Source organism: Scatophagus argus, chromosome 21 (assembly GCF_020382885.2).
Source record: "Scatophagus argus isolate fScaArg1 chromosome 21, fScaArg1.pri, whole genome shotgun sequence".
In the NCBI taxonomy this organism is placed as follows: domain Eukaryota; kingdom Metazoa; phylum Chordata; class Actinopteri; family Scatophagidae; genus Scatophagus; species Scatophagus argus.
This window is the reverse complement of record NC_058513.1, coordinates 3,637,669-3,662,487: the sequence shown is the minus strand read 5'-3', so window position 1 is coordinate 3,662,487 and position 24,819 is coordinate 3,637,669. Positions and strand designations below refer to the sequence as shown.

The 24,819-nt window shown below is 40.6% G+C and overlaps 1 protein-coding gene across 2 annotated transcripts; it reads left to right on the top strand.

Moving 5' to 3' along the window:
* Positions 1 to 668: 668 nt before the first annotated feature.
* On the top strand, positions 669 to 24,606 carry si:ch211-176g6.2 (ras-associating and dilute domain-containing protein). 2 transcript variants are annotated; one of them, XM_046376985.1, is made up of 18 exons: positions 669 to 1,702; positions 2,681 to 2,880; positions 3,550 to 3,724; positions 5,850 to 6,082; positions 7,426 to 7,883; positions 9,647 to 9,943; positions 10,123 to 10,536; positions 11,658 to 11,695; positions 11,787 to 12,004; positions 12,207 to 12,319; positions 17,259 to 17,523; positions 18,152 to 18,324; positions 20,261 to 20,405; positions 20,544 to 20,722; positions 21,006 to 21,444; positions 21,538 to 21,737; positions 23,416 to 23,555; positions 23,662 to 24,606. In XM_046376985.1, the coding sequence occupies exons 1-18, from the start codon at positions 1,578 to 1,580 to the stop codon at positions 23,753 to 23,755; spliced, it is 3,906 nt and encodes a 1,301-aa protein (XP_046232941.1). In that variant the 5' UTR covers positions 669 to 1,577; the 3' UTR covers positions 23,756 to 24,606. The 2 variants fall into 2 exon arrangements, with proteins under 2 accessions (XP_046232941.1, XP_046232940.1); XM_046376984.1 differs by having other exon boundaries at positions 670 to 1,702; positions 11,778 to 12,004.
* Positions 24,607 to 24,819: the final 213 nt, after the last annotated feature.

Sequence of the window (24,819 nt, the reverse complement as noted above, 5' to 3'; positions counted from 1 at the left end):
TATTTTTATTCTGAGTTTTTATTGTGCTCCTGATGACATGTTAGCATTTCATCTATAAATTGTAAATAATTCAGCTTGTCACACCAAAGATTTCCAGGGCTGAGCACGCCATCTAGTGGTCAACTGGGAATAACTATGACACACATACAAATTGCACTACGATCATGATTGGCATAAATACTCAAATAAGTTTTAGTAGTAGGAATAGCAGTCGTGGAAGCTGCAACATTTGTTTTAGTATTAGCATCAGATTTAGTATTAAGGGCGCACTGTGCAGGACAGGGCAGAAATAAATATAGAAATATACCATTCATAATTATGTTTTCATTAGTGCATAATCACCTGAAAATAAGAAACTTTTTGACCTTTAAATGAGCTTCATATATCTACAGGAGGAGCGTGTATTCTGCTGTGGAATTATTTTGCACCGCCATGTTTCTACAACAGCTCATGTTCTTAGGGGGCATAGTGGATGAGATGAGGGGTGTTTAGTTGGTTGCAATCTGCTGTATATCCAGCAAAATCCTACACTCCAGACCTTTAACATTGCTACTGTTGTCTATGGTTTAGTAGTCTAATATTATCATAATAAGATAAGGATTAGGATCAATAAGACTGGCATTACCCAGTTAGCTATGATAAGGCCTTAAATCCTTTGCCGAAGCAAAATAAAGTAACTGTTGTAATGAAAAAGTGCTACACTAAAATCAGATATCTTGGGTCACAAACTTTAACTTAAAGGGGCTATCCACCCCTTTCTTTCATGTAGTACACTAAGTACACTAAGGTTCTTGCTGTAGACTATAGAAATCTGGCAATCTCAATTGTGCCCTGTGCCCAGAAGATGGAGTCATGAGCCCAGCACTGTTTGGTCCCTTGGTCCTTGGCTCCATGGTACACACGAGAACCGTTTAATCTGAGTTGACTTAAAGCTTCACAGACGCTACCAATTCTATCCAAAAGACTTCCTCACTGACAACACTGCCGAAATATTAGGTTAATTAAGGTAAGCGGACTTGGAATAGTAAGAAAAACACAACTTTTCTGTGAGGATTTTATTTTGAAAGTTTTAACATGGGCGGGCGGGGGTGTGCGTTTTTGAGCTGTCGTCGACTCACATCTGGAGAGCCGGTTCTTTCTGAATTTGAAACAAACTGTCCCATCCTGCAGTAGGCCTACGAGCTGTTAATAGAAACCCTGTTCAGATGTGTCAACCTTGGCCCTTTTGGCCTGTTATTATATAATGTTAATGTGATGCGTCAGCATCCCTGAGACAGCGTGTGAAGTTAAGGTGAAACTCGAGCCGTCGTCGTTGGACTGATCAGCCGAGTTGCACCAGTTCCAACAGCTGGATGAGGGCTGGAAACATCTGCAGCGCCTGTTCCGGAGTGCGCAAAACGAAACAGCAGCTGAGTGGTTTTGTGTCGCTGGTCCTGGATGAAACATCCCAGCAATGAAGCGAAGCCGTCTGTGTGCATCACACGCCGCTCGGACATGATTGGAACCCGCAGTCCTGTTATTAAAATTACCCACAATAGTTTAACTGGAGCTGGAATAACCAAGTGGACCAGACAGGAATGAATCAGATGAAACTTTCCTCTGAGGAGTTGCGCTCTCTGCCACCAAGACCACCGATTTTCCCTGCAGCTTCACCAAAGAGACGTTTTGTCAAGTTGGGGAGGACGAGTGATGGCTCTCAGCAGTGAGTACGAACGACAACAAACACAGCTGTGACACTTTGTGCAAATCAGTTCTGTGACAGTTATGATGACTCTTGTCTGTTTTGCTTTCTCGTTTGTAGAGAGTTTGATATTTCCTTCTTTTGCTCTTAAAAATGAAACGTCAGTCAGTCTGGTTCTGTATTTTGAAGGTGCTTCAGATAGCTAAGTCTACAATGATTTGATGGAGTAATGAGGAAAAGTAAAAATCCAGCTCTAAATTCAAGTCATAGTTGTTGTTTTTTGTTTTTAGTTTTTAAATGCGCATTTGAACAACTAAAAGCATGCCATGAAGTACTTAAGTTCTCTGAATACAGCTGTGTGATGCAGTAAAACTCCTGACAATCTGCTCATGTGCCATCATATTCCGTCACAGTACTTTGTATATTTTTACCACAGACTTCAGCCATTTTCACTAATATTATTCATCAAAATCTTTTATATCTGAGTGGTGGCGTAAGTGCAGAGAACCTTTGAACCATTGGGATAAGAAGCTTACAGGCTTGTTCAGAGGTAAAACAACACTTCATTATTCCATTAATGTACTGAGGAAGCTGAGGCGGGCATGGTGACTGAGACTGGACGGCCTTGTGCTAGGGACAGACATGTATGTATGTGCTGCATTGCTGATAGAACTTTGTGATGTAGATTTGTGTCTAAATGTGTGTATGAAGAATTTTTGTGCACATTTTCTGCTACTTGTGTGTTTTTTCCCCCACTCTTCTACGAAATCCTTTGCTTTTCTCTTATATGTCACTTTATGTCCTTTCCTGCTGAATCATCTGTAGTTCTTTATTCACTTCTTCTGTCTTCCTTCTGTTGGACCCCAGTGGGAACCCTCCTAAATGTCTTGGGGTCAAAGTCAGAGGTGAAGATACAGACCAGCTGACAGGGACTTCGTCAGGATACGTCTAGATTGAAGACTTTCTTAAAAGGACCCATCTTTCTTCTCTGTTCATCAGATCAGCTTCGTCCACTGGCAGTTCATCCACCAGCAGGTCAGCTGAGGGCGTGGCCGTCAGACAGCCCAGCAAGAGCCGCATCCGTCGCCATACCAACCGCCTCTCGGGTGTCTTCCTCCGCGGGCCCGTGGCCTCAGGCCCCATGGCACTGACAGCAGGCATCAGGACCTCACTGTCCATCCACGCCAGGAAAGGAAGCAGTATGTCACAATGACTGTACATTTCTCCCTGCATGTTACATGGTGAATTTTATCATTAAGAAATCTATGTTGCATTCGTTTTGAAATATTACTTAAAAGGTGCCGATTTTACACATAAAATGTCAGCTTACTAGTCACAAAGAGCAGTCTGTGAAAGTAGTTGAAAAGTTGTCCCTCTGGAGAAGCTGTCCAAAGGCTGAGACAATAACCCCTGATTGTATTATTAGGGTTATGTCAACCTAAGCTTGAGGACTTGTTTTAAACAAAAAGCCTGTATTGCTAAGTGGGGAGGTGGCCTTTGAAAGACACGCTGATTAACAGGCAGTGACAGGCTAACATAAAGATGCTGCAAGTTGCATTGTGGGAAATGTAGGAGTCAGCATTTCTGGTGATTTAACCAGTGTAGAGACTAAAAACAAGTGACAGCAAGTATCTGATTTTGGCCGTTCTTTTTCTTTGTAAGTCAGTTTCTCTCTTGTGAGACTGTATACAAGCTGCCAAAATAATGCACTACAAGAATGAAGTATAGTGTATGTGTTATATAAGTAGTTTTGTTAAATGCTTATCATCTTTTTTACTGGGTTTATGCTAAATGCCTACCTGTCTTTGATACTAATGAACCATAACTGAGGCCCATTATTTAAACTTCTTTTCTTCGTTGTCACGCAGTGATCTCTGCAGATGTTTTAAGAGTTGATGACCCATCTGAGCTATCCAATCAAATCACTGCTCCAGGAATCCTGAAGATCTTTGGAAATGAAATCTGTGAGGGAGCTCACTATAAGAGCGTCCTGGCCACCACACACTCTAGTGCAAAAGAGCTAGTCAAAGAGGCCCTTGAACGGTAAGACCATGTGTTATCTGTGCACGTGTGTGTGTGCTTCTGTCTGCCATATGTGTCTGCTTCCTACGTGGGGCCTTGTGTGTCTACACAGAGTGAGTTATATTATGTCCGTCCACGTGCTTCCTCTGCTGTAATATATTGTTGTGCTGCATCAGTTGTATGTAAGAGCCAGCAAAACAGTCCTTGATGCACACAGCTTTGTCAGGTGATGACATGTTGTTGGGGTTCATACATTTCAGTTGAACAAAGTTGACAGTACCCATTGTTCTGTTTATTATAATTGCAGTACAGTGCACACAGTGTGCGAGTGTGCCAAGTCGTTCATTTAGAAGTTGTGAAAAGGTCTAAAGCAAACCACAGACTTGTGTGAAAGACAGCCAGTGTTGGTCAGGACTCTGAGGCGGCCTCTCTGGAGAGTGAATGTTGGTCAGTCTTTGCTTACGTTTCAGCCAAAAACATAATGGAATGATTAATACATGTGGTATTCAGCTTGTAGAGGAAAGAGTAAATCCTTTTTCTTTTCCCTCAGAGAAATTTACACTGTAGCAGTGACATTTGACTATATCATTACTGGATGCTTATTTAGTAATGGGTTTGCAAATACATTGAGCACATTGCAACATTATGACTCTTGATAGGTTCTGTACTATATGCAGGTTCAATGGAATATCCATGATAAGGTGTTACTTTAGTTAGTTTGAAGAAACAGCTAAATACAAACCTCTGTGAGTGAGCAGAAATAAATGTTTGCATAGTAAATCTACTTTACTTGGGATAATGGATCAAACTAAAGTCATTACACACACTGTTCTATTGATAATGTGAAAGGAGTCATGTCATGACGAAGCCACAGATTATCATCTCACTTTGCATTTCCCCTCAGCTCTATGGAGCGTTTTAGTGTTTTTGAGCTCACTCTTTTGTTTCTGAAGCCAAAAATGTTACTGTTTTGCTTCACTCCAACACTTTTACACTGTTGTTTCCAGATTTCTGTCTAGGTGGTTAACAAATTGGAGAATATAGCTGCCAAAGAGCCAAACATTTCCTATAAAGAGTTGGTTAAGACCCAAGTAGAGCTAAAAGTACAGTATGTACTGGACTAACATTCATATAGTGACCAGACAAATTATTCCAAAATCAATTCTCATGTTATTGGATGTGAAAATATCTATTTAATATATCTTCAGTAAAATATGTTAACATCAGCTATTGGTCACATTAGTCCAACTAAGACTGTAGCAGAAAAATGCCTGAGTGTATTGAACAGAGCAACAGTGCGTTTTTAATGAGGGAATGTATTCATTTTTCTGTCAAAGTTATACAGTCTTCCTTCTTTTTTGGTCGGACAATTAGACAGTGGTGGTGGATACTGGTTCTGTCTATGTTGCATTCAAGTGTTTCCAGTATCAGTGGGTTGTGTGCTCTGGGGATGTATGTCGTGTATTCCACCAGGGTCTTTTCTAATAGAGTTGCCAAAACTTAGTCCACTAGCTTTTTGAAGCTTTGAGTTTGGTGTTATGGCGGTCAACATCTCTGGGCTTTATGGAAAAAATAGATCTCCTTGAGTCTGGTGAAGCGAAACATTGATTGGATGTGATTGAGAACATGAGAACACACTGTGATAGTGACTTGTCAATCAAAAAGTAGCCAGGCTATAAAACATACCTCGATTTCTTTATTGTAGTCAAAATGTGATAAATATAGATATAATTTACAAAATAAACATCATGCTGTATGAGAAGCTTTGAAACCAACAACTGAGAAAATAAACTCATTAGGTAACTGTTTACTGAGGTCATAAATTGAGTGAGAAGTAGGTTCATTTTCTCATAAGCTTACATACAATCAGAAATCTTTTTGCAACCAGAGATGCCCCCTCCTGGCCATTAGAAAGAAAGGTTAAGGTTTAAGACATTTGTTCACTTTTCAGACCTGGAAGCTTTGTCCACTTATTACACTGTCTATGGGCTTTAAACAGAGTAGACACTGTTATCAATCGTGATGTACAGTGCAAGAAACCAAAAGTCTCTGAAAGTACACTGCCACTTTTAGAGGGCTAAACTCATTTTGTCTAGTTAGTTTTATCATTGTGACAATTATATTTAACCTGAATATTTTTTTCTAGGTATGGCCTGAGCAAGGAGGAGGCAGAGTCCTACATTCTCTGTGACACCATTGGCTCCACTGGTAATCATCAGTGGAAGACAGAAGGTTTCAGAGTTGTGGGCGACAATGAAAAGCCCCTCCTCCTGCAGTCACTTTGGAAACCCCGAGAAGGTCTGGCGAGGCGGTTCGAAATCCAGAGGAGAAGCTGGGTAGAGGAGAAGACATCCAAAGACAAAGACACCATTACTGCTGGTACAGTGCCTGACTATAGCCTCAGAAGGTTTTAGCGACTGTTCATTTCACAGTACACCACATCCTAACTCAGGGTGTATGCATATCCTGGAATAAAATTGTTTTGTTTTTTTTTATCATTAAATAAAGTATTGTCAGTATTAAATCCAGTTTTAGAGTTCTCACAGTAAAAATGTGGTTTGTTGGCATGCTGTTTTTCCAGTGAAATTCAGCCAAGCCACACAGACCAAACTGTATTTTAATAGGTCTGCGATTTTTTTTTTCTTCTTTTCAATTTCTGTTACAAATTTGAACTTATATTTCATTCTTGAAAGAAACTTTAAATTTAATGAACACTGCAGACACCCTGTGACTTTACTGAAGTTCTTCCAGTGACACACCCTTTCTTTGACACTTAAATGTTTTAATATAATGCTGTAAAAGCTTTACACAGCAAACTGTTTTATCCCCTGATATTTACAAAGCATGATGCTGGACACAAACGCTTTATGGCACTGTAAATGTGCAGGGTGGACCACTTTATGTCATCTATGCTGTAGTTGACCCAGCTGAGGTCATAGTGTAAGAGTGTGTCCTGTTTTGTGTTTTGCTGTTATGAATGTCACAGCTTGCGATAGCCTTCTATCAGTGTCAGCTGGTGGATGCCTGCTCTGTGGGTGAACTTTTTTTTTTTTTTGTTTCCATGAGCTCCGTCTTTCTTTCCACTGATGTCTGTTTCCTGTATGGAGCTTCTCTATGTTGACTCTGGCATAAACACATGATGTGCAAATGACTGAACATACACAGACTCCCACACATCTCACCTTGCTTCAGGAAAAAAAAATGGGTGTTGCCCTATCACCACATTCCATTATCCCTGTGCTTAAAGGGACAGTTCACCTCAAATTCAAAATGACATAAAAAAATACATTTGAAAAACTGTAGGGACTATACAGCGAATCACCAAGCGGAGGGAAAGCGGAGGATGCATCTCCTCATGGACGAAAGGAGGGATGTAAATATTAAAGGTGTCCCCCTCAGCTGAACTGTAACATTAGCTAGCTTAATTAGCTTAAATAACTAGCCCCTCGTCCATAAGATGATGGACTCTTAGCGTTACGGAAAACATGTATTGTGGAGTACCTTAAGTAACTAGGTCGTAATTTCTGGAAAGAGACATTGCTTTTGAGTTTTTCAAATGTAATTTTTGGGACCTTTGAACACCGTAATGCCAATTCCATTATATTCAAGAGAAGGCAGACATCTTTTCAGTTGATATCTCAAAACTCTACAACACACACCCACACATTAAGAGAAGTGTTCAATCAAATGCCCAACAGTGTTATTTGCTTACACCCCTTCAGGTATCAATGCCCAGGCTCGAAAGCTGCAGAAGAGCCGCTCCAGAGTCACCTCCACACTCATAGAGAGGACCATGGGGCGAAGTCACAAACTGTGGAGAAGCAAAAGTGAGATGGACCTCTTAGATTCTGATACAGAGACCAAACAGGACTTGGATAATGATCAACGTAAGGATCGAAGCGAGAGTCTGAATCAAACTCCAGCGCAGAGTTATGAGTGCCAAAAAACAAGCTCAGAACAGAGTCACATTCACAGTGTTGCAGTTCCCTCTGAGGGGGACGGTGGGTCGCCAGCCAAGACAGAGACCCTCTGTCCACCGAGGCCGGGAGGTGAGCGGGAAGGAGAGGAGTCAGAGAGGGAGGAGACAGAGAGCAGCGACGATAACAACACACAGTACTCCATTCACCCTCCTCAAGACTGTCCATACCTGCTGTTGCTACAGGGCTGCAGCATCACACAGGTAGCTCATTCAGGCACGCTCGCAACAGAGGTGAAGTTACAATGTTAAGTGACACACAGTTCAAGTCCTTGTATGGCTTGGATCACCATGAAACTCTCTTATAATGAATTATCAAAGTAGTGAATCTGTTCAGGCTCATAACCATGTTGGAAATGTTCTGATTCTTTCACTAAAGGTAGAGGGTACAAGCGTGTATACATAAAATCTATCAGGTAATTTACTAAACAAGTCCTCTGAAAGCCAATTGGCCAGTTATGGTTTAGCAACCATAAAAAGATACATTAAAACCTGTAAAACCTTTGATTTCGCAACATATTTGGCATTTAAAGGATTCGGAGGTCGATGTTCTTTTTAGTGGTTAAAGTACAAGATAAACAGGGCGTTTATCTGATAAACTAATTTGACTAGCTTAGCAACTGAGCATTACTTTCAAGGCCAAGGACATCATTAACCAGGTATATATTAGGTTGTATGGTTATGTTACTTTTTCCGACCCCTGTTAATGACTATAGTAAGGACAGTATACAGTATATTCACCGTGTAGTATTTTCTCAGTGTGTGAGTTCTAGATGCTATCAGATTTTAGGTTAATGTTAGTAGTTCTGCCCTGCTCTTCATCAGATTTGGGAAGTTTATCTACACTCCAGCAACCCTGGCCACAACGTTACTTTAGCCAGCCACCTTGGATAGTGCTTATCCTAACAGCAATTTATCTTCTAACATTTACTTTTTGAAAATACAAACAGATAAACTGAGCAGCTCAACGGGGATATGTCTCAACAGTAAAATTGTTACATTTTCAATACAAAAATGGCACGATTTCTTTCATTTCATGTCTTCTACATGCATCCTCTCACACAAATTACTCAAATGCATTCAGGCTGATTTTACAAATCTTTCCATACTGTTCACATGTGGATTGAAAAACTTCAGGCCTGCAGCTCTGACAGCATGTTTTCTCAGTGTTAACAGAGAGGCAGAGGGGAGAGTCATTATGTGGAAGGTCAGCGAACTGTACGTAGAAAAACTGCGTGTGTCAAAACACTGATCAGGAAACAGAAAAAGAGAACCGTGGCACTGCTTCCTGGCTGATTACTCGTGGTTTTCACTGTGGCACAAACAGAGGCTTTGACTCTGCGTCACAGTTGTTTTCCCAAAAGACCCTTCATGAGAATATAATAATCCACCACAAGAAATGCTATTATGAACAAGGTTTAGAGAGGTTATCTGTGAATTATTTCAAATGGGTAAATCTGTCGGGTTGGAAAAGACTCACATCACAAGGCGAACGTCAAACATAATAATCCCTGAACATTGTGCTTGCTGTGATTAGTAAAACATTGTTGCCTAATGAGGCTTGGATCAAGGCTATAATTCTAATACCTCCACAAGATCAGACTGCTTTCACTGAGAGAGGCTGTTGTTACATACCCAGTGGTTCAAGTAATAAATGTCGGTGTATCGTATCAAATATCTAATTTCCTACTCTATCAGAGAGATTCACTCTCAGCTCAAGTTGAGCAGAACTGTATCTCAAGATCAAAACTTACAGTTCACAGGTTCAAAGCAGTGGTGGCAGAAGGGTCACTGTTTATTTATTTTTTTATATTAGTCATTCAACTATGCTTTCAGAAACGGATAATGAAAAGTAGAAAAGGAGTAGTTATCAATATATGCATATAGATCAATAAAAAATTAACAAATGGTCCACTGCTGTGGATTGTGTGGTTGTGTGGTAACTTGTCATTATTCTCCACTCTTAGGACTTTGTCATCTACCTGCTTGCTGGGCCAAACATTGTATTTGGTCGACAAAGTGATCACGACGACAGGTCAAAGGCGGATGTTCTCCTCTTTGCCGCTGATATCCTTCAGAGACACTGTTCTTTTCATCGGCACAGCGTTGGTAGCCCCACCATGCTATGCCCTTGTCAGGATGCCATGGTAACTAGAAATGGTGAAGTGCTGACAAAAGAAGTGCAGCTTAACCCTGGTGATGTTATAGGCCTGGGACAGTGCTACCTGTTTCTTTTCAAGGATCCTTTAGCTTTGGCACACAAGGTAAGAATGAAATAAGAGACAAGGGAAGGTGAAAGCAAATTGTACATGTGCAAAGTAAACACTGTATTTATTTCTGTTTGGTAAAATCTTTGTTTTCCTTTATTTAGTACATATGTAAGAGCATAAAAACATACATGTAATCATTCTTCATGACTCTTGTTTCTTTGTTGGAAATGGAGGATGTGAACAATGCTGCTCCTGAGCCAGGCATGACTGCTGTCCCCTGGATGCTGGATCAGGTGACTTCTGCCTCTACAGCAAGCCATACTGGAGAAACGATCCTCTGCAACACCTGCATCACAATGTGCACTGACCTCCAGGGCTCAAGCAACAATGTCTCCCACAACAGAGATCTTCCCTCTTTAAAATTACCTGGAGGCCACAGTGTGAATCTAAAATATGAGAGTGTGGATGAGGACCACGTTGTCAAGGAGATTGTTGCTACTGGAAGTGGCAATGTCAATGACAGACCACCACTGACTGCTGCATTTTTGCTGTGTCTGTGTGTTCAGTATTCGTCCACATGCCTTCGTACTTCAGACCTGCGCAGGCTGCTGCTGCTTATTGCTAGTGGAGTTCAGAGCGCCGTGTGGGTGAGTTTGGGGAAAAACACAATATAGGAGATCTGATTACCTTTTAGGACATCTCCTATCACAACAGACCTGCTCTTGGTCTACAGAAAGTCAGGGGTGCAAAAGCCTTCGGCTTACTGCGTGGCAGGTAGTTTGAGATAGTTTGATTCATTGATTATTTGTTTTGGCACCAAAGTACAAACAAACTGACACTATAAAGGTCATTTAAAATGGCAGAATTTTAAATGTCAACTTTTTGTTAGGACAGAGGAGCTAACAAGCTTGTTGTTTGGTTTGTCACCAGTTTGCTTCAAATCAATGTATCAATATAATTGTATTTAATTACCACAAATAAGCTAGCACACAACAAACCTTCAGCAAGACAGGATTCCCTAGGCTATAGGCAAGATATAACAAATCTATCATGTCTAGTCTACTGAGTACATTGTTATTGGATACTTAAAGGTGTAATATGCAGCAGTTTCCTCCAAAAAAGAAAATAAAACAATGTACAGACTCACATAAAAAAGCAATTTCTCACAATCATAACTTCTAAGGCACTAGAAGTGTGCATTAGTGGATAGTTTCTGGGTAGCAGCCTTTGCACAGCACTGTCCCCAGCCTATCAAAGCATGAGGTCAGGATGCAGGTGTGTGTGTCTGTGTGAGCACCAGCCACCCAGGGAAAGATTGAAACCTTTGGCTGTATTCACACTAAATCTGGAGGGTTGTGTAAAGGTGTGGATGTGTTTATTTGTGCTTTAGAAAATAACCTCTGTGAAACAAAAAGAAAACAACAATTTAGTTCTCTGAATGCTCATACTAAAAAGGCTCATTCTAAGGTAACAAAAGCACAACAGTTATCAGTTTCATGTGATTATATGCTAATGAAAATATAAATATTATATTAAATTTGCTGCTATATCCCTATAAATGCTATACACTGGACCTTTAAAAGTCACTATATAGACTTGTATAGGCCCTGTAATCTAATTGCTAATTAACAATTATTATACATTTTTTAGAAGCTCTTGCCATTTATGAAAAAATGGCTTTCTGGCTTTTTGCTTTCTGAAAAACATCTGTAATTTTGCATGAATAAAGGTTGTCACTATAATAATATCAGCTTTTTCTGTCACACAGGAGCACACTAAGGAACTAGCTGCACTTCAATCTGAAGAGTAAGTATACCTTACTGTTCTTCCTCAGCAGTCATATTGCAGTTCACAGATTACACTGCAGAGCTCTTCTCATGTATTGCAGTCTTGATAGGGAAGGTTCAAACCCAGAAGACCTCCCTGCTCTCAGTCTACCTGAGGTAATCTCAGGACTGCGCCCCCTGGTGGTGTGGATGTCCAACAGTCTGGAGCTGCTGCAGTTCATCCAGTTCCAGTTGCCTCTTATTCTGGAGTGGAGAAGCCGAAAAGAGCTAGGACAGGATGGTGAAGAAGAAAGGGATGCTGAGGAGAACAAGGAGGTTGAAAATTTGGGTTAGTCAACTACTAAGTTTCCATTCTAATGTAATTAAAACGTGACATTTAAAAATGACAGCTGCACTAAGTATAATTTTTAAGGGAAATATTACCTATTTGCAAGATGTAGGAGATTGAAATTTAGAACCTTAATGCAAAAATGTTTCCTACTCAGCAGTCTGTCTACTCACTGGAACATTTTGTCTTTTGTCATTTTCAGCTTTGTTGGAGCTACGTCTGTCCTGTGTCCGCTCAGCCAGTGAGGAGACCATGGCTGTACTAGAGGAGGTCATCATGCTTGCCTTCCAGCAGTGTGTATACTACATCACCAAGGTGAGTGTGGCTATATCATACGCAGAATTTAATTAGACTTTACCACACTGTATGTACTTAAATATCTCTTTAAGTTATACTTTTATGGGAAAGTTAAGTAAGTAGTCACTTAAATATATTTATACTCTTGCATGGGAAAGTAAACATAAACCTCAGCTTACCAACAAGGCACATTCTTGGCCAGAAGAGAAGAGTCAAGCTAGGCAGCTCCATCTGTTCCTCTCACAGATGATCATGATGTGTAGTTTAAGAAAGAAAAATAATCAGAGACAGGGTGAGAATAAAGAGCCCAGTTAGCTACTCTGACAGCTTTCTCATAGAACAGCCAGTCACGCTGCCAGACCATACTGGGAGCATTATGACATTGGAGACAGGACACCATGGGTCTTTGTGTGTGTGTGTGTGTGTGTGTGTGTGGTGTGTGTGTGTGTGCGTGCGTGTGCGTGTGTGTGTGCATGGTTTGCTTGGGGGAGGGCAGAGCCAGGGATCTCCAAGTGCTGCCAAAGAAGCTACATTCATCATATATTATTTCAGTTCATATAAGTGCAAACAAAAAGCACAAGCTGTGTTAAACAACAAAAAAGTGAGAGCCAAAGAAATGTGTCTCCTGTGTGAAATAATTGAAGACAAAATAATAAGAAACAGTTGCTTCTTACCCAGTAAAAACTCCTCACTTTCATATGACAGATGACTCAGATGACTCAGATGACTGTAATATAATGTGAGAGCTGTCGTTCCTACTGTGAAAGCCAAAGAAAGGGCGCTCGGCTCTGCCATTCCCTTCAGCTCCACAGAACATTTTACTTTCATGACCTGCAGGGTTACTGCTTTGATTCAGTTTCCCTGCTCACATCACTCTCTTTTCTCAACAAAGTAGGCAGCTGTTTTTTGTGAAAAAACAGAACCAAACAGCAGGTAATATTTGCAATATTGCAACAAAGAAGCTTTTAGCAGCTAAAGAAATTTCTCTTTGAACTTCTATTGGATATACATTTTTTGGGTTGCCCAGAAACACCAAATAAACTCATATATAACAGGTAATATGTCAATATTGCATTTACACTGTCCTTCAAGTGCCTATAAAATGCACGAACACTGCCAGAAATTAATTTAACTGCAGCAGACATGTGGATGGACCCTGTTGGTGCACATTTGCAGTTTTTTTATACGTATGTGAAAACAGGCTAATAACTTATTTCCCTTTTCCAATACATGGGCTTGTCTTACTGTTTTGTCTGATGTGCCACATTTGATGTGCTGGAAATGCACATCAAAAATGTAAGTTTCTCAAATTCAACACCAGTTGAGATGATGTTCAAGCTTTACTTGAATGGAGGAGGGTGGAGAACTATTCCCACGCCAATGTCGCCAATGTCGCCAATGTCTGGAGCTTTAACATGCATCATAGCATCGCTCCAGAATAGGAGTGAAAATGAACGTGTTCACCCAGGTGTCATGTTTCCATTGAAGCCAATCAGAGCTGGAGTCAATAAATACCCAAGGCTGCTGTAGAGTCATTTGACCCTGGACTGTTCAATAGCACAGCTTAAAATGCTGTTTTTGATTGTGCAAAGTTTATGTAAAGCTCTATTCTCACAGAGTGTTACATGGAATATGAGAAAATGGTATTTCATTGTAGCCACAGCATTCAGTTGTGTGCAGTTTCACCCAAGCACCACACCCATTTCATGGAATCGTGCCGGGAAAGTTTCAGACAAATTTCCAGCTGAACTACGTGGGTGTGGTGAAAAGATTGTCCAAAAAATCCTAATGAAGAGACTGGTCTATTTACAGTGACATCTGATTTACATTGACTTAATCCTTTATGAACATTTCTTCCTTCTCCTCCTCCAGTAGCTGAACTAAAACTTCCAGCTCATCGCTGAGCTGCATTTCCAGTTTCTCCTCCCCTTCAGTGACCTGGATGCTTCCAACTAGCAAAGCCAAGGAAAGGAAACCATGTCTAGTATTGAGCCACATCAGAGATAGCAGGACAGCACTGATCCAACAGGCTTTTAGCAGCAGCCAAGCCAATGTCTTCCTGTCCTGCTATTGAAATTCAGATGGACGTGGTGCCTGATACATCTGGTTGAGGCATCTTCTACAGCAAGGTAGTTTCCCTACAAGAAGGAAGTCTATGATATGACACTGCATCTCTAAAGAGGAAACTAGCTGCTGTCCAGTTTTAGACAGCACATTTTTTGCTCAGTGCTGGAGGATGTGGTTATCTAAGTACCTGCCTCAGACAGCATTTATTTCTCTCAGTAAGTCTGCCCAATGAACCAAACGACTTCCAGATGGGGTTTGTCAGTAAATCCATAAGTAGTCCAGAAATGTAATACAGTGTGTTCATGAAGTTCAAACTTGCCAGATCTACTTTAAGTTTGATGTCTATTTGAAATGTTGCATTATAGTCTTCTGTCCTGACAACTTATGAGTTCAAAGACATGAGTTGGGGTTGAGGTTCAGCACTACAGAAATGTTACACTGCAGGGTTAAATCACAAACTTCTCCATTTGCTGAAGAGTTCTGCTCAGTCTTTTAGGAACTAGATATGATGTATATGTACAGGAACAATTTGTTTTCCAATATTAACTCCATTACAAGTAAGTCTTATTTCAGTTCAGTTACTTATCTCATGGTTTGACTTCTCAAAACCAAAATTAAGGATGTATATAAATCACGTTATATGTCACTTATCTAGAGGCCAGAAATCTTTAGTTTCCCATAAGAGAACTGGTATTTTTCCTCTGGTTAGCTTGGCAGATGCCGAAATATCCAGGAGGAAACAGACTGTGTGAGCTGTGTGATTTGGAAGAAGTGGAGACCTATTTTCTTTTTTTTACAGTACATGTAATGATGATTTCCATGAAATGTCTCCTAGAAACATTCTGGTGTGCAATGATCAAAAATTGGTGGTTTAACTGATGTGTTTAAGTTGGCAACTTTTGTCTCAAAAGCCTGGAAAAGAAGGCAACATGGATTATTCAGTCAGTATTTATTCTGATTCTACAGCAGTACGGCTTTAGATTTATGTCGGCGATATGGAGATCTGAAAATCAGATCAAAAATTATTCAAGTTGGTTTTGTTTAAAAATGTTCACATACACTGCAGCCATTGTAGAGAGTGGGAGACGCAGTGTTGTTTAAATGTAGGGACAGGACACATTTCCAGTCTCTTCTGACTGGAACTCAGTTGTTCAAGCAAAAGCAACAAGAAATAGTTGTGTTTAAAAAAAAATGAAAAAAGAGATCTAGAGAAGTTCCAACCCTGTTTCTTTCCTCCTCTCTGTACAGATACCCAATCACGAGGAGAAGTGGGTGTGAATGTCAGATTGTCAGTGTTGGAAAGAAAAGTCTGGACATCACTGAAGCTATTTCACCATCTGACAAGCAATTCTGACAGATTATTTTATTTATCATTTTAGGACATTAGCAAGCTTACATTGGCTAATTCGCGTAAAACATTGTTTGTCAACCAAGAAAAGGAGTGTCTCTTTAGTGACCTCAGTGTGGATGGCTTTCAACATTTTCAGTCGGTCAACCGTGGACACAGTCTCAGTTTTTTGGGTTTTTTTTTGGGCTTGCCAGTTAATCGAGGAATGTCGTATCATCCATCATGGCTGTCACTTCACAGCAGGCTCACATCCACGTTTTCCTGGGCTGACAGACCAGAATTTGTGAGGAATGTGGTCACTGGTGTCAAGCAGAGGAGTAACCTGGCTCAGGCTCCAGTATCTATCCCTTTCTTTCTAGCGCACTGAGTTGACATAGTGATTTATGTCAGTGCTTACTGCAGTATAGCCAGTTTGACCCAAGATTTGGTTTACGTAGGGGGTGTTGTAAACAAGGCAGGCAAGAGAAGACTGAACTCAATTTTTTTTTTTTTTTCAAAAAAAATGGCACCACACTGTTTTCAGATTAAAATCAAGTCAAAATCCAAACATCCAAACATTTGTTTAAATCTCTGTTTGTCTGGGGGTATTTCATGCTTGTTTGACAGCTGTAAGGAAAAGTACCGGGGGCTGGAAAACAATAGGCGCCACTATACAGTACAGACTCACTTTAACAGGCTTGTGGGCAGACAGTGTATTTACTTATCCATCAAGTGCAACAAATGCACAAATAAGCAGACAACACAAAATAGACAATTTTTGACTCTGGAATAATGCATGCCATGGATGCATGTGGTAATCCTAGGATGAATGAATCCTCTCTGGCTTGGCTCTGTTAAGCGACATTTTCCAACCAGAAATACTGCAAGATTATTCGGTTTAATGTTCGTCCCGTTGTCTCGTGTGTGATGGGAGTCGTTATGTTCTGCTGTTCAGCCCGCTCTGGCTTAGGGACCTTACAGTAAATGTAAAATGATCTGTTCAGGGTGGATTCCTTCTGAACTCTTCACTCAACAGGCCTGTTGTAGCGCCATGCCAAGCCCACATGAGCCATATTCAGCTTTTTAGGAATGTGGATCTACAGCTGGCGCTGGCCTCGGATGCTTGGTGGGTGTAAGAGTGGGATTTGAGGGGAAGGGGGATGTCTGTGTACAATTAGCCCGAACAAAGCTATCATTGTCTGGGCTCACTCTGAAGAGCAGCAAGGACCTTTGGATGAAAAGGATGAAATGTCACAAATTCTGTCTCTTGCATTTCTGCTGACTTCGCCATCTGATCTTATATCAGCTATGTTATAGTGTGAGAAACCCAGAGCGACATATATGCAGAGGCTGCATGGGTGGTCTGAAATCTGGGTTAGAGGGTTACAATGTTTTAATTTATTCCCAGCGATCAGAACATCGACCACACAACGTTAACTTTTCCAACCTCAAATTGACCCACAGGAATTGTCAACAATCTCCAAATCCACATGGATGAGTGAGTCACTCTCAGACTGAATGGCACACTTGTCTTCATTCAGATGTCTAATTATGTTCTTTCAGGTCCTCTATCCCATCTTACCAGAGCTTCTGGTCTGCAACCCGTTCAGTGAGACTAGTGGCCTGCAGGTGAGTGGCGAGAGTGCCGGGGTCCTGGGTAATGGCGGACTGCACGTGCCTGGTGAGATACAGCATCTTGTGGGGGTTCTGACCGACACCTGGAGACTACTGTCAGACTGTCAGCTCCACCCAGAGATTTCCTCACAGCTTATTGGCTACCTCTTTTACTTCATCAATGCATCACTCTTCAACTCACTCATGGAGAGAGGTACCAGTCCATCACTTTCTACTTAAAGTATATGAGATAGATAGATAGATAGATATCTCGTCACAAACACAGTAGAAGAAGCACACCTCTTTTTTAATTTTGGCCTTTGTAAGACAGAGGGTGGTAAAGAGCTGACAGGAAATGGTTGGGAGGGCTTGGGCAAGCAGTCTTTCCAATCTTTTCAGACTCAAACCACTGACATTTCAATTGCATGGTGAGTGTCTTAAAGTAAACCGCTTGGGCACTGAGATGCCCCTTGTTGCTGTGTTGCTGGAGGTGTATGACATTGAGGAGAACCATTCCTTTGGGCTGTCTTTTTGGGGATACACAGACAATACTTGTTAGCAGGATCATTTCGTTTTTGGTTTTGCTTTTTTCACAGGGTTGGTTTACAACAAGAATGATATATAACAATGTGAACTTGTCCTTTAATTTGTGCTTAGGTTATTGTCTTGTATTGTAGATTTTAAATGTACTTTACCTCTTTTCCATACAAAGGCAGATTATTAGAGTATGTGCAGAATGTTTGGAATAATAAAGTAGTAGTAAACACCTCACAGAAGAGAAACCCTAGGCAAATGAACAGAGAACTGATTTTAAAGATGACTTTCTCCTGATGTGTACACAGGCGCCGAGCCAGGTTTCTACCAGTGGTCTAGAGGCGTACGCATGCGGGCCAATCTTGACATGCTCTTAGACTGGGCCCACACAGCTGGACTGGGAGAACTGGCCTTGGAGCACACACACACTCTCTCATCAGCTATCAATCTCCTGGCTACACCTAGAAAGAATTTACTGCAGGTACAAAACACTCACACTCCACAGTCACACAGTCAGCAGAGCTGGATTTATCCAGCTATAAATAATCACCAGAGACATAACAGGCTCAGGATTTGTGATTTCTGCAGAGTGGACGAAAGGTGATATTTTGTGTGTGTATGTGTGTATCTGTGTATGTATATGTGTGTGGGTGGGTGAACTGTACAATTTTGCATAAAATATTTATAGAACCAACTGCTTTCCACTTAAAACAGCTATTAAGATAAACCTGATCTCAAATCAAATATTTCTATATAACAATAAATATCAATCATCAAATATAAAAATAAAATCTATGTATGTACAGATACACACACACACAATAATAAGGTGTGAAGGTGTTCTTCAGCAAATTCTTGCTTTGCATTATTCACATGAGTTTGATTGCAGGGTTATTTATGTTTACTTGGGAGAGGCCAGTTGCAGGTTTATTCAACCCAAAAAGCCAGAGTATGCTACTATACATTAGTGTATGTCTGTGTGTTTGTGTTCAGTTTAGCCTCTGTCTAAACTACCACTCAGCAAAAACTCAGGTTCTTTCTGTCATCCTCCAGTGTCAAAAGAGAATTTCCAAAATGTACCATTACAGTGGATTTCAGCTGCTCCATGCCATTGGCACTGCAGATGCTGAGAAGCTTTAGTGAAGATAAATCATTAATTTATTAATGCCAAAAAATCTGCTCTTCTCAGCTCCTGGTGTTTATTCGTTCCAGAGCTCAGCGGCTTGCAGCAGCGGTCTGACAGCTGATGACTTGCAAAACGCTGGCCTCTTTGGCTCCGGTCTGTTACAATTAACCACACAGCAAGCCATGTTATCTGTCCCGTATTTGCATTACAAATTCTCCTAAAGGCACCAACACCAAAGACACAGTTGAAAGGCGACTGACTTGAATTAGCTGAGGTGGAACCTAGCAGACCCCTAGCTCTCACTCCCCTTACAGTTGTCATTAACATGGAAATTAGCTAGAGACCAAAATCTTTTTTTGTACCAGACTGTAAATATGTTTGTTTCTGCTGTAAAGCTGGGTAGTGTAATATGGAGAGAGAGATCTTGAGGGAATTTGCTTATATCACAACTGTCCACTGTATCCAAAAGGTCAAAGGTCAGCTTCAATGTGACTTCTTGATGTTTTCTGTCCTTTATTCAACTCTGTAACTCAGGAACAGAAGGGCAGATTGTGACCATATTTCACATTTGGTCTGAAACTGAATTGGTGACACTAATCTTAGGTGTCCACATTGAAGCTGTGATGATTGTATGGATCTTCTGTGCTGTTGGGTTGAAGATGTGTGTGAAACATTATGTTTTAGAATTTGCACATTCGCAGCATATTTGAAACATTGTCTACTGTCATGGCTACACCTTTGTTTTCAGTTAGAATCACTTTTACTGTCCAAACATATGAACACATAAAAGGGATTTTAATGTTTTAATTTCTCTCCATGAACCTACTTATCAAAAGTCATACAGTAGAAGGACAAAAACAAAGTCAAGTCAAATCAGCGTTATTTATACAGTATATCCCTTTATCACAATTCAAACATTGGCCTCTTGGGACAATCTGTATAGCAATTGACATCCTCTATCAACAGATTCTCCACTTGGAGGATCTGAATCCCATTAATATACATGTATACATGTATGTATACAAGTTCTTTTTCAGGCTTCTCTACTCCTCTGTAAAAATAATCTGTAAGTGAAGAAATGTGTTTCTCATTGGAAATTATTCCCTGAAATTATTCATGTCAGTATAGTGATAATTTTCATTCAGCCAAAAATACTTTAATACCCTTTACAAGATTGAAAGCATAGAACCAGAAGTTGGTAATTCTAGTTTTTGTCTTTTTAAATAAAAAAAATGCATTTGTATAATTGAAAACTAATAAGCTAAACAGTTGTGTGTGTATGTGTGTGCAGACATCTTGGGTGTCCTTGCGGTCTAACTACCCTGCCCTGAGTCCTGCCCAGCTGAACCACCTGCTAAGTCTTTACAGCCCACCGTCTCCACGCAGACACACCTGGATTCCATCTGTTCATGAGCAGGCTGCAGCACACAATACTGGTGAGGGGTCAGCTATTATTCCTGCCTTAATTCATAATACCAATTATGAATAGGATCATCTGCACGAATCCAATATACATTTTTTTTTTTAATTTAGTGTTATTTTATTTTACTGTGATATGGCCCTTCCTATCTCAGCTGATATCCTGGAGAGCTTTGACACCCACCACCCTCTGGTGCTGCCAGATGGGGGTTACCAACTTCAACTGGGAAGGGAGGTAACAGATTCAGCCCTGGGGCTAGAGCTGGACAGGCTGAAAGAGTTCATTTCTACGCTTTCAGACTCACATGAGGGTACAGCTACCAAAGAGCAAAAGGTACAAAAAATGACATTCATCCCTTTTGATTGAAATGAAAATGTATACTGAGCAATATAAGTCACAGGACAACAGAAATCTCAGGAATTATAATGTGCTTGGCCACAGTGGAGAAGTTGGCATATCGGTCACGAGCTGTCGCCATAAAGGCTGATGGAAACTCCTGAATAGCATTCACCAACACCTTTTAACCTAGGATGACAAGTGTTCACCTTTTAATTATGTTTTCAAATGTGGTTTTGATTGAATCCTCCTAATTGTTCTAATGCAATTTGTCATCCAGGTTAGTACCATTCCCATGGAGGCTAAACTTACTAAGATGGATATTCTTCCCAAAGCCAGTTTGGAAGCCTTGGATACATCACCAGTCCAGGTGGTCTTACCTCAGGGTTCTGTTGAAGACCACCCCTTCGCTTCCTCTACCTCTGGAGCCATGCCTCCATCACCCCTATCACCACCTTCTCCTTCCTCCATGGAGGAATTGAACTCCTGTGCTGCTGTTCTTTTGTCCCAGAAGTTAAGAAATCTAGAGCTGCAGGCGAGAGAGACTGAAACCAGTGAGATGAGGAAGTCAGCTCAGGACCCCTCCTGTCTCCTCACCCCACCCAACACCCCCCACATTGTAGATCCTGTTGATTTGGTGAAGACACACCAAGATAAATGGGTGAAGGGCAACAGCGAGACCCTTCCTTGGTTCACTGGTGTAAACGCACACGATGAAGGTACACTATAGACATACATTGCCATTCATGGTTTTCTTTGTTTGTCTGCCGTAAATGAAAAAAGTTTTTTTTATTTATTTATTTTGTACTTAGGTGGATTAGTGTTTGAATGTCTGGCTGCACTGAAAGTAGACATGAAATCAGATGACCCCAGTATGAAAAGATTTGTTGGCCTCAGAGAGGATGAGGAGGAAGAGAAAGATGACCATTATGATGACAATAATGATGAACTATTCAGCTTGGAGCTGGAGCGAGGTGAAAGAGGACTTGGTCTTGCTCTGGTTGACACAAGGGTAAGTGAAAAAGATGTAGAACTAAACAGATCTAAAAATTACAATTAAAGGGGGAAGGAAAGTACTGTTTTGATAAGATATTGAGCTGAGGTCATGATGTCACATCTACATTCAATACTGAGTACTTCATAGTTTGGCTCGTCCATAACGTTAAACGACACCAATGCTCTCCTCTAAAGTCAATTTCTCAACTCTCTTCAATCATTTATTTTAATTTGAAACCTCACTGGGATTTTGAACAAGGCTTTCTTTTAGATATGAACATTTTGTCCACACTGTAAATTATTTACCAGATTGCAACATCTTGGTTAGTGATTGTTGTTGGATAAAGCTAACAGAGCTAGCTAGCAAACATGCATATTATCCTTTATACTAAATAATTATCATAACACATTGGCTGTAGGATTTTTTGCTAACTATCATATGTTAACATTTTAAGCACATTTTATGAGTGTTGTCACTAAGAGCATGTTAGAATGCTTATGTTAGCACTTGGATCAGAGCTTTGCTGTGTCTGAACTTAGTTAACCTATAGCTGAATAGAACTTTATCCAGTGCTTGTGTTTTGTGTTTGATATGGAAAACTGCTAACAAAACAGTCATGCAGATTCAATAAAAGTCAAATGTTAACTAAAAGCAGTTAGAAATTTTAGACTTAGCTGATACCCGTAGTATCTTGTTATACTACAGTGCATCATGTGCATGCGTTTCCACATTAGGCTCAATTTCTCCCTCAAAATTCTTCACAATATACCTCATAATGACGTAGTGAAACAAGTTTGCTTGAATCTTTTGCAAATTTATTAAAAATGAAAAACAAAAAATCTAACATGTACATAAGCATTCACACCCTTTGTCATGACACTCAAAACTGAGCTCAGGTGCATCCTGTTTCCATTGATCATCAAGAAGGACAACCATTTCTGCAGCGCTCCACCAATCAGACCTGTACGGTAGAGTGGCCAGACAGAAGCCACTCCTCAGTAAAATGCATATGAAAGCTCGCCTGGAGTTTGCCAAAAGGCACCTGAAGGACTCTCAGACCACGAGAAACAAAATTCTCTGGTCTGATGAAACAAAGATTGAACACTTTGGCATGAATAACAAGCGTCATGTCTGGAGGAAACCAGGCACTGCTCATCACCTGGCCAATACTATTCCTACTGTGAAGCATGGTGGTGGTAGCATCATGCTGTGGGGACATTCTGCAACTGGGAGACTAGTAAGAGTTGAGGAAACGATGACAGCAGCAATGTACAGAGACATCCTTGCTGACAACCTGCTCCAGAAGGCACTAGACCTCAGACTGGGGCGGTTTATCTTCTAACAGGACAATGACCCTAAGCATACAGCCAACATCACCAAGGAGTGGCTTCAAGATAACTGTGAATGTCCTTGAGTGGCCCAGCCAGAGATCAGACTTTAACCCTATTGAGCACCTCTGGAGAGATCTGAAAATGGCTATGCACCGGTGCTCCCCATCCAACCTGATGGAGCTTGAGAGGTTCTGCATTGAAGAGTGGGAGAAACTGCCCAAACATAAGTGTGCCAAGCTTATAGGATCATACTCAAAAAGACTTGAGGCTGCCAAAGGGGCGTGAATACTTATATACATGTTTTTTTTTTATTATTTTTAATAAAGCTGCAAAATAATTCAAGCAAACTTCTGATTTTCCAGGATACTTCCTTGAGGGTGAAAGGCATCTTTGTCCGTGCAGTGGTCCCAGACACTCCTGCAGCCCGGTGTGAGAAGCTGGCCCCAGGAGATAGGATCCTGGCTGTTAATGGAATCAGTCTGCTTGGACTAGACTACCAGAGGTAACAATGGCTCAAGTGAAAAAAACCCTAGCATTGTCATGTTTAAAGATCAGATTTGTTTAACTGATTTTGTTCCACATCTCTTCTACCTTTTTGTCTCTGTCAGTGGGAAGGAGCTGATCCAGTCATCAGGTGACAGACTGAGGTTATTGGTGGCCAGATCGGACTGGATGGCTAAGGCTATACAGGCTGAATGCTGACAGTGTTTTTTCGCTGCTTTTCTTTAAACCAGAGGTGACTTAAAGATGACTATACAAGCTTGCTGAACATTGAAGTTCAGGACATAGATCTTAATTAAGGATATGAGTGTTAAGAAAACAAAAATGCACTACAAAATGATGTCCTGGTTGAGCCAAATACCAGGTTTTAGCTGCTCAGTAATATAATTTTGCAGCTTTTAATTTACGTTATAATAGCAGGATAATTATTTATGTGTACCAATGAATACAGCATTGTGAAATCAAACTTAGAAGAATTTGCCTCAAATATTCAAAGCCAGTGGCAGAAGAATATTTGTCCAACAACTGACTGATTGTTTCCACTCCCAAAGCCCTCCATACAATCACTCTACAGGGCACAGGACCAATCAGGACTATAGGAGTGATGCAGCACTTATATGGGATGATGAGGACTGTTTTTAAGAAACTTTGACATGTGAGGCCCTCACCCCAGGCGCTTCTATTACCAGTATATCAAAGGGCACACAGAAACTGGGACTGAGACTATTACACACACACACACACAGCACAAAGCTTCAGTGAAGAGATATAAGTATCACCTCATTGTTAATTAAGGTGTAATTGCATTTATTATCATCTGTACAAAGTGATTTCATGCTAGGCTGATACATGAACCATAAAAACACACTGTCACTGTTTCCTCATTAACCAGTTGGCTTCTTGTCATGATCATGTTTCTTTTCTCCTTATTTTTTTTATTAATTACCCATAGGCTTATTAAAACAGTTTTTATAGTTAGCAGTGTTTTTGCAATAAAAACATTTTTTAAAAGTGTTAAAGTGTGTGATGGTATCTGCAGTATCTTTTTTGCTTCACTGTTTGGAATGATGTTTGTTTGGACTTTGAGACTAGAGGGTGGAGCCTATAAGCATGGTTTGTGACATCACAACTGGTTTGGAAGCCAATACTGGTCAAATGTTCAGCATATTCAAGTGTGATACACTGGGACTTGACTTTACAGTGAAGTAGGAGACATCTTGCGTCCAGCTATTAAACTTAATATATTCATATATTAAGCATATTTT

What these genes read in the sequence shown, in the direction of transcription:
- si:ch211-176g6.2 (XM_046376984.1), top strand. Translation starts at nt 1,578, where the DNA reads ATGAATCAGATGAAACTTTCCTCTGAGGAGTTGCGCTCTCTGCCACCA. An exon ending in CTAGAAAGAATTTACTGCAG is followed by an intron (nt 18,325 to 20,260) that starts GTACAAAACACT and finishes ATGTGTGTGCAG; the next exon opens with ACATCTTGGGTGTCCTTGCG. An exon ending in TGTAAACGCACACGATGAAG is followed by an intron (nt 21,445 to 21,537) that starts GTACACTATAGA and finishes TTTTGTACTTAG; the next exon opens with GTGGATTAGTGTTTGAATGT.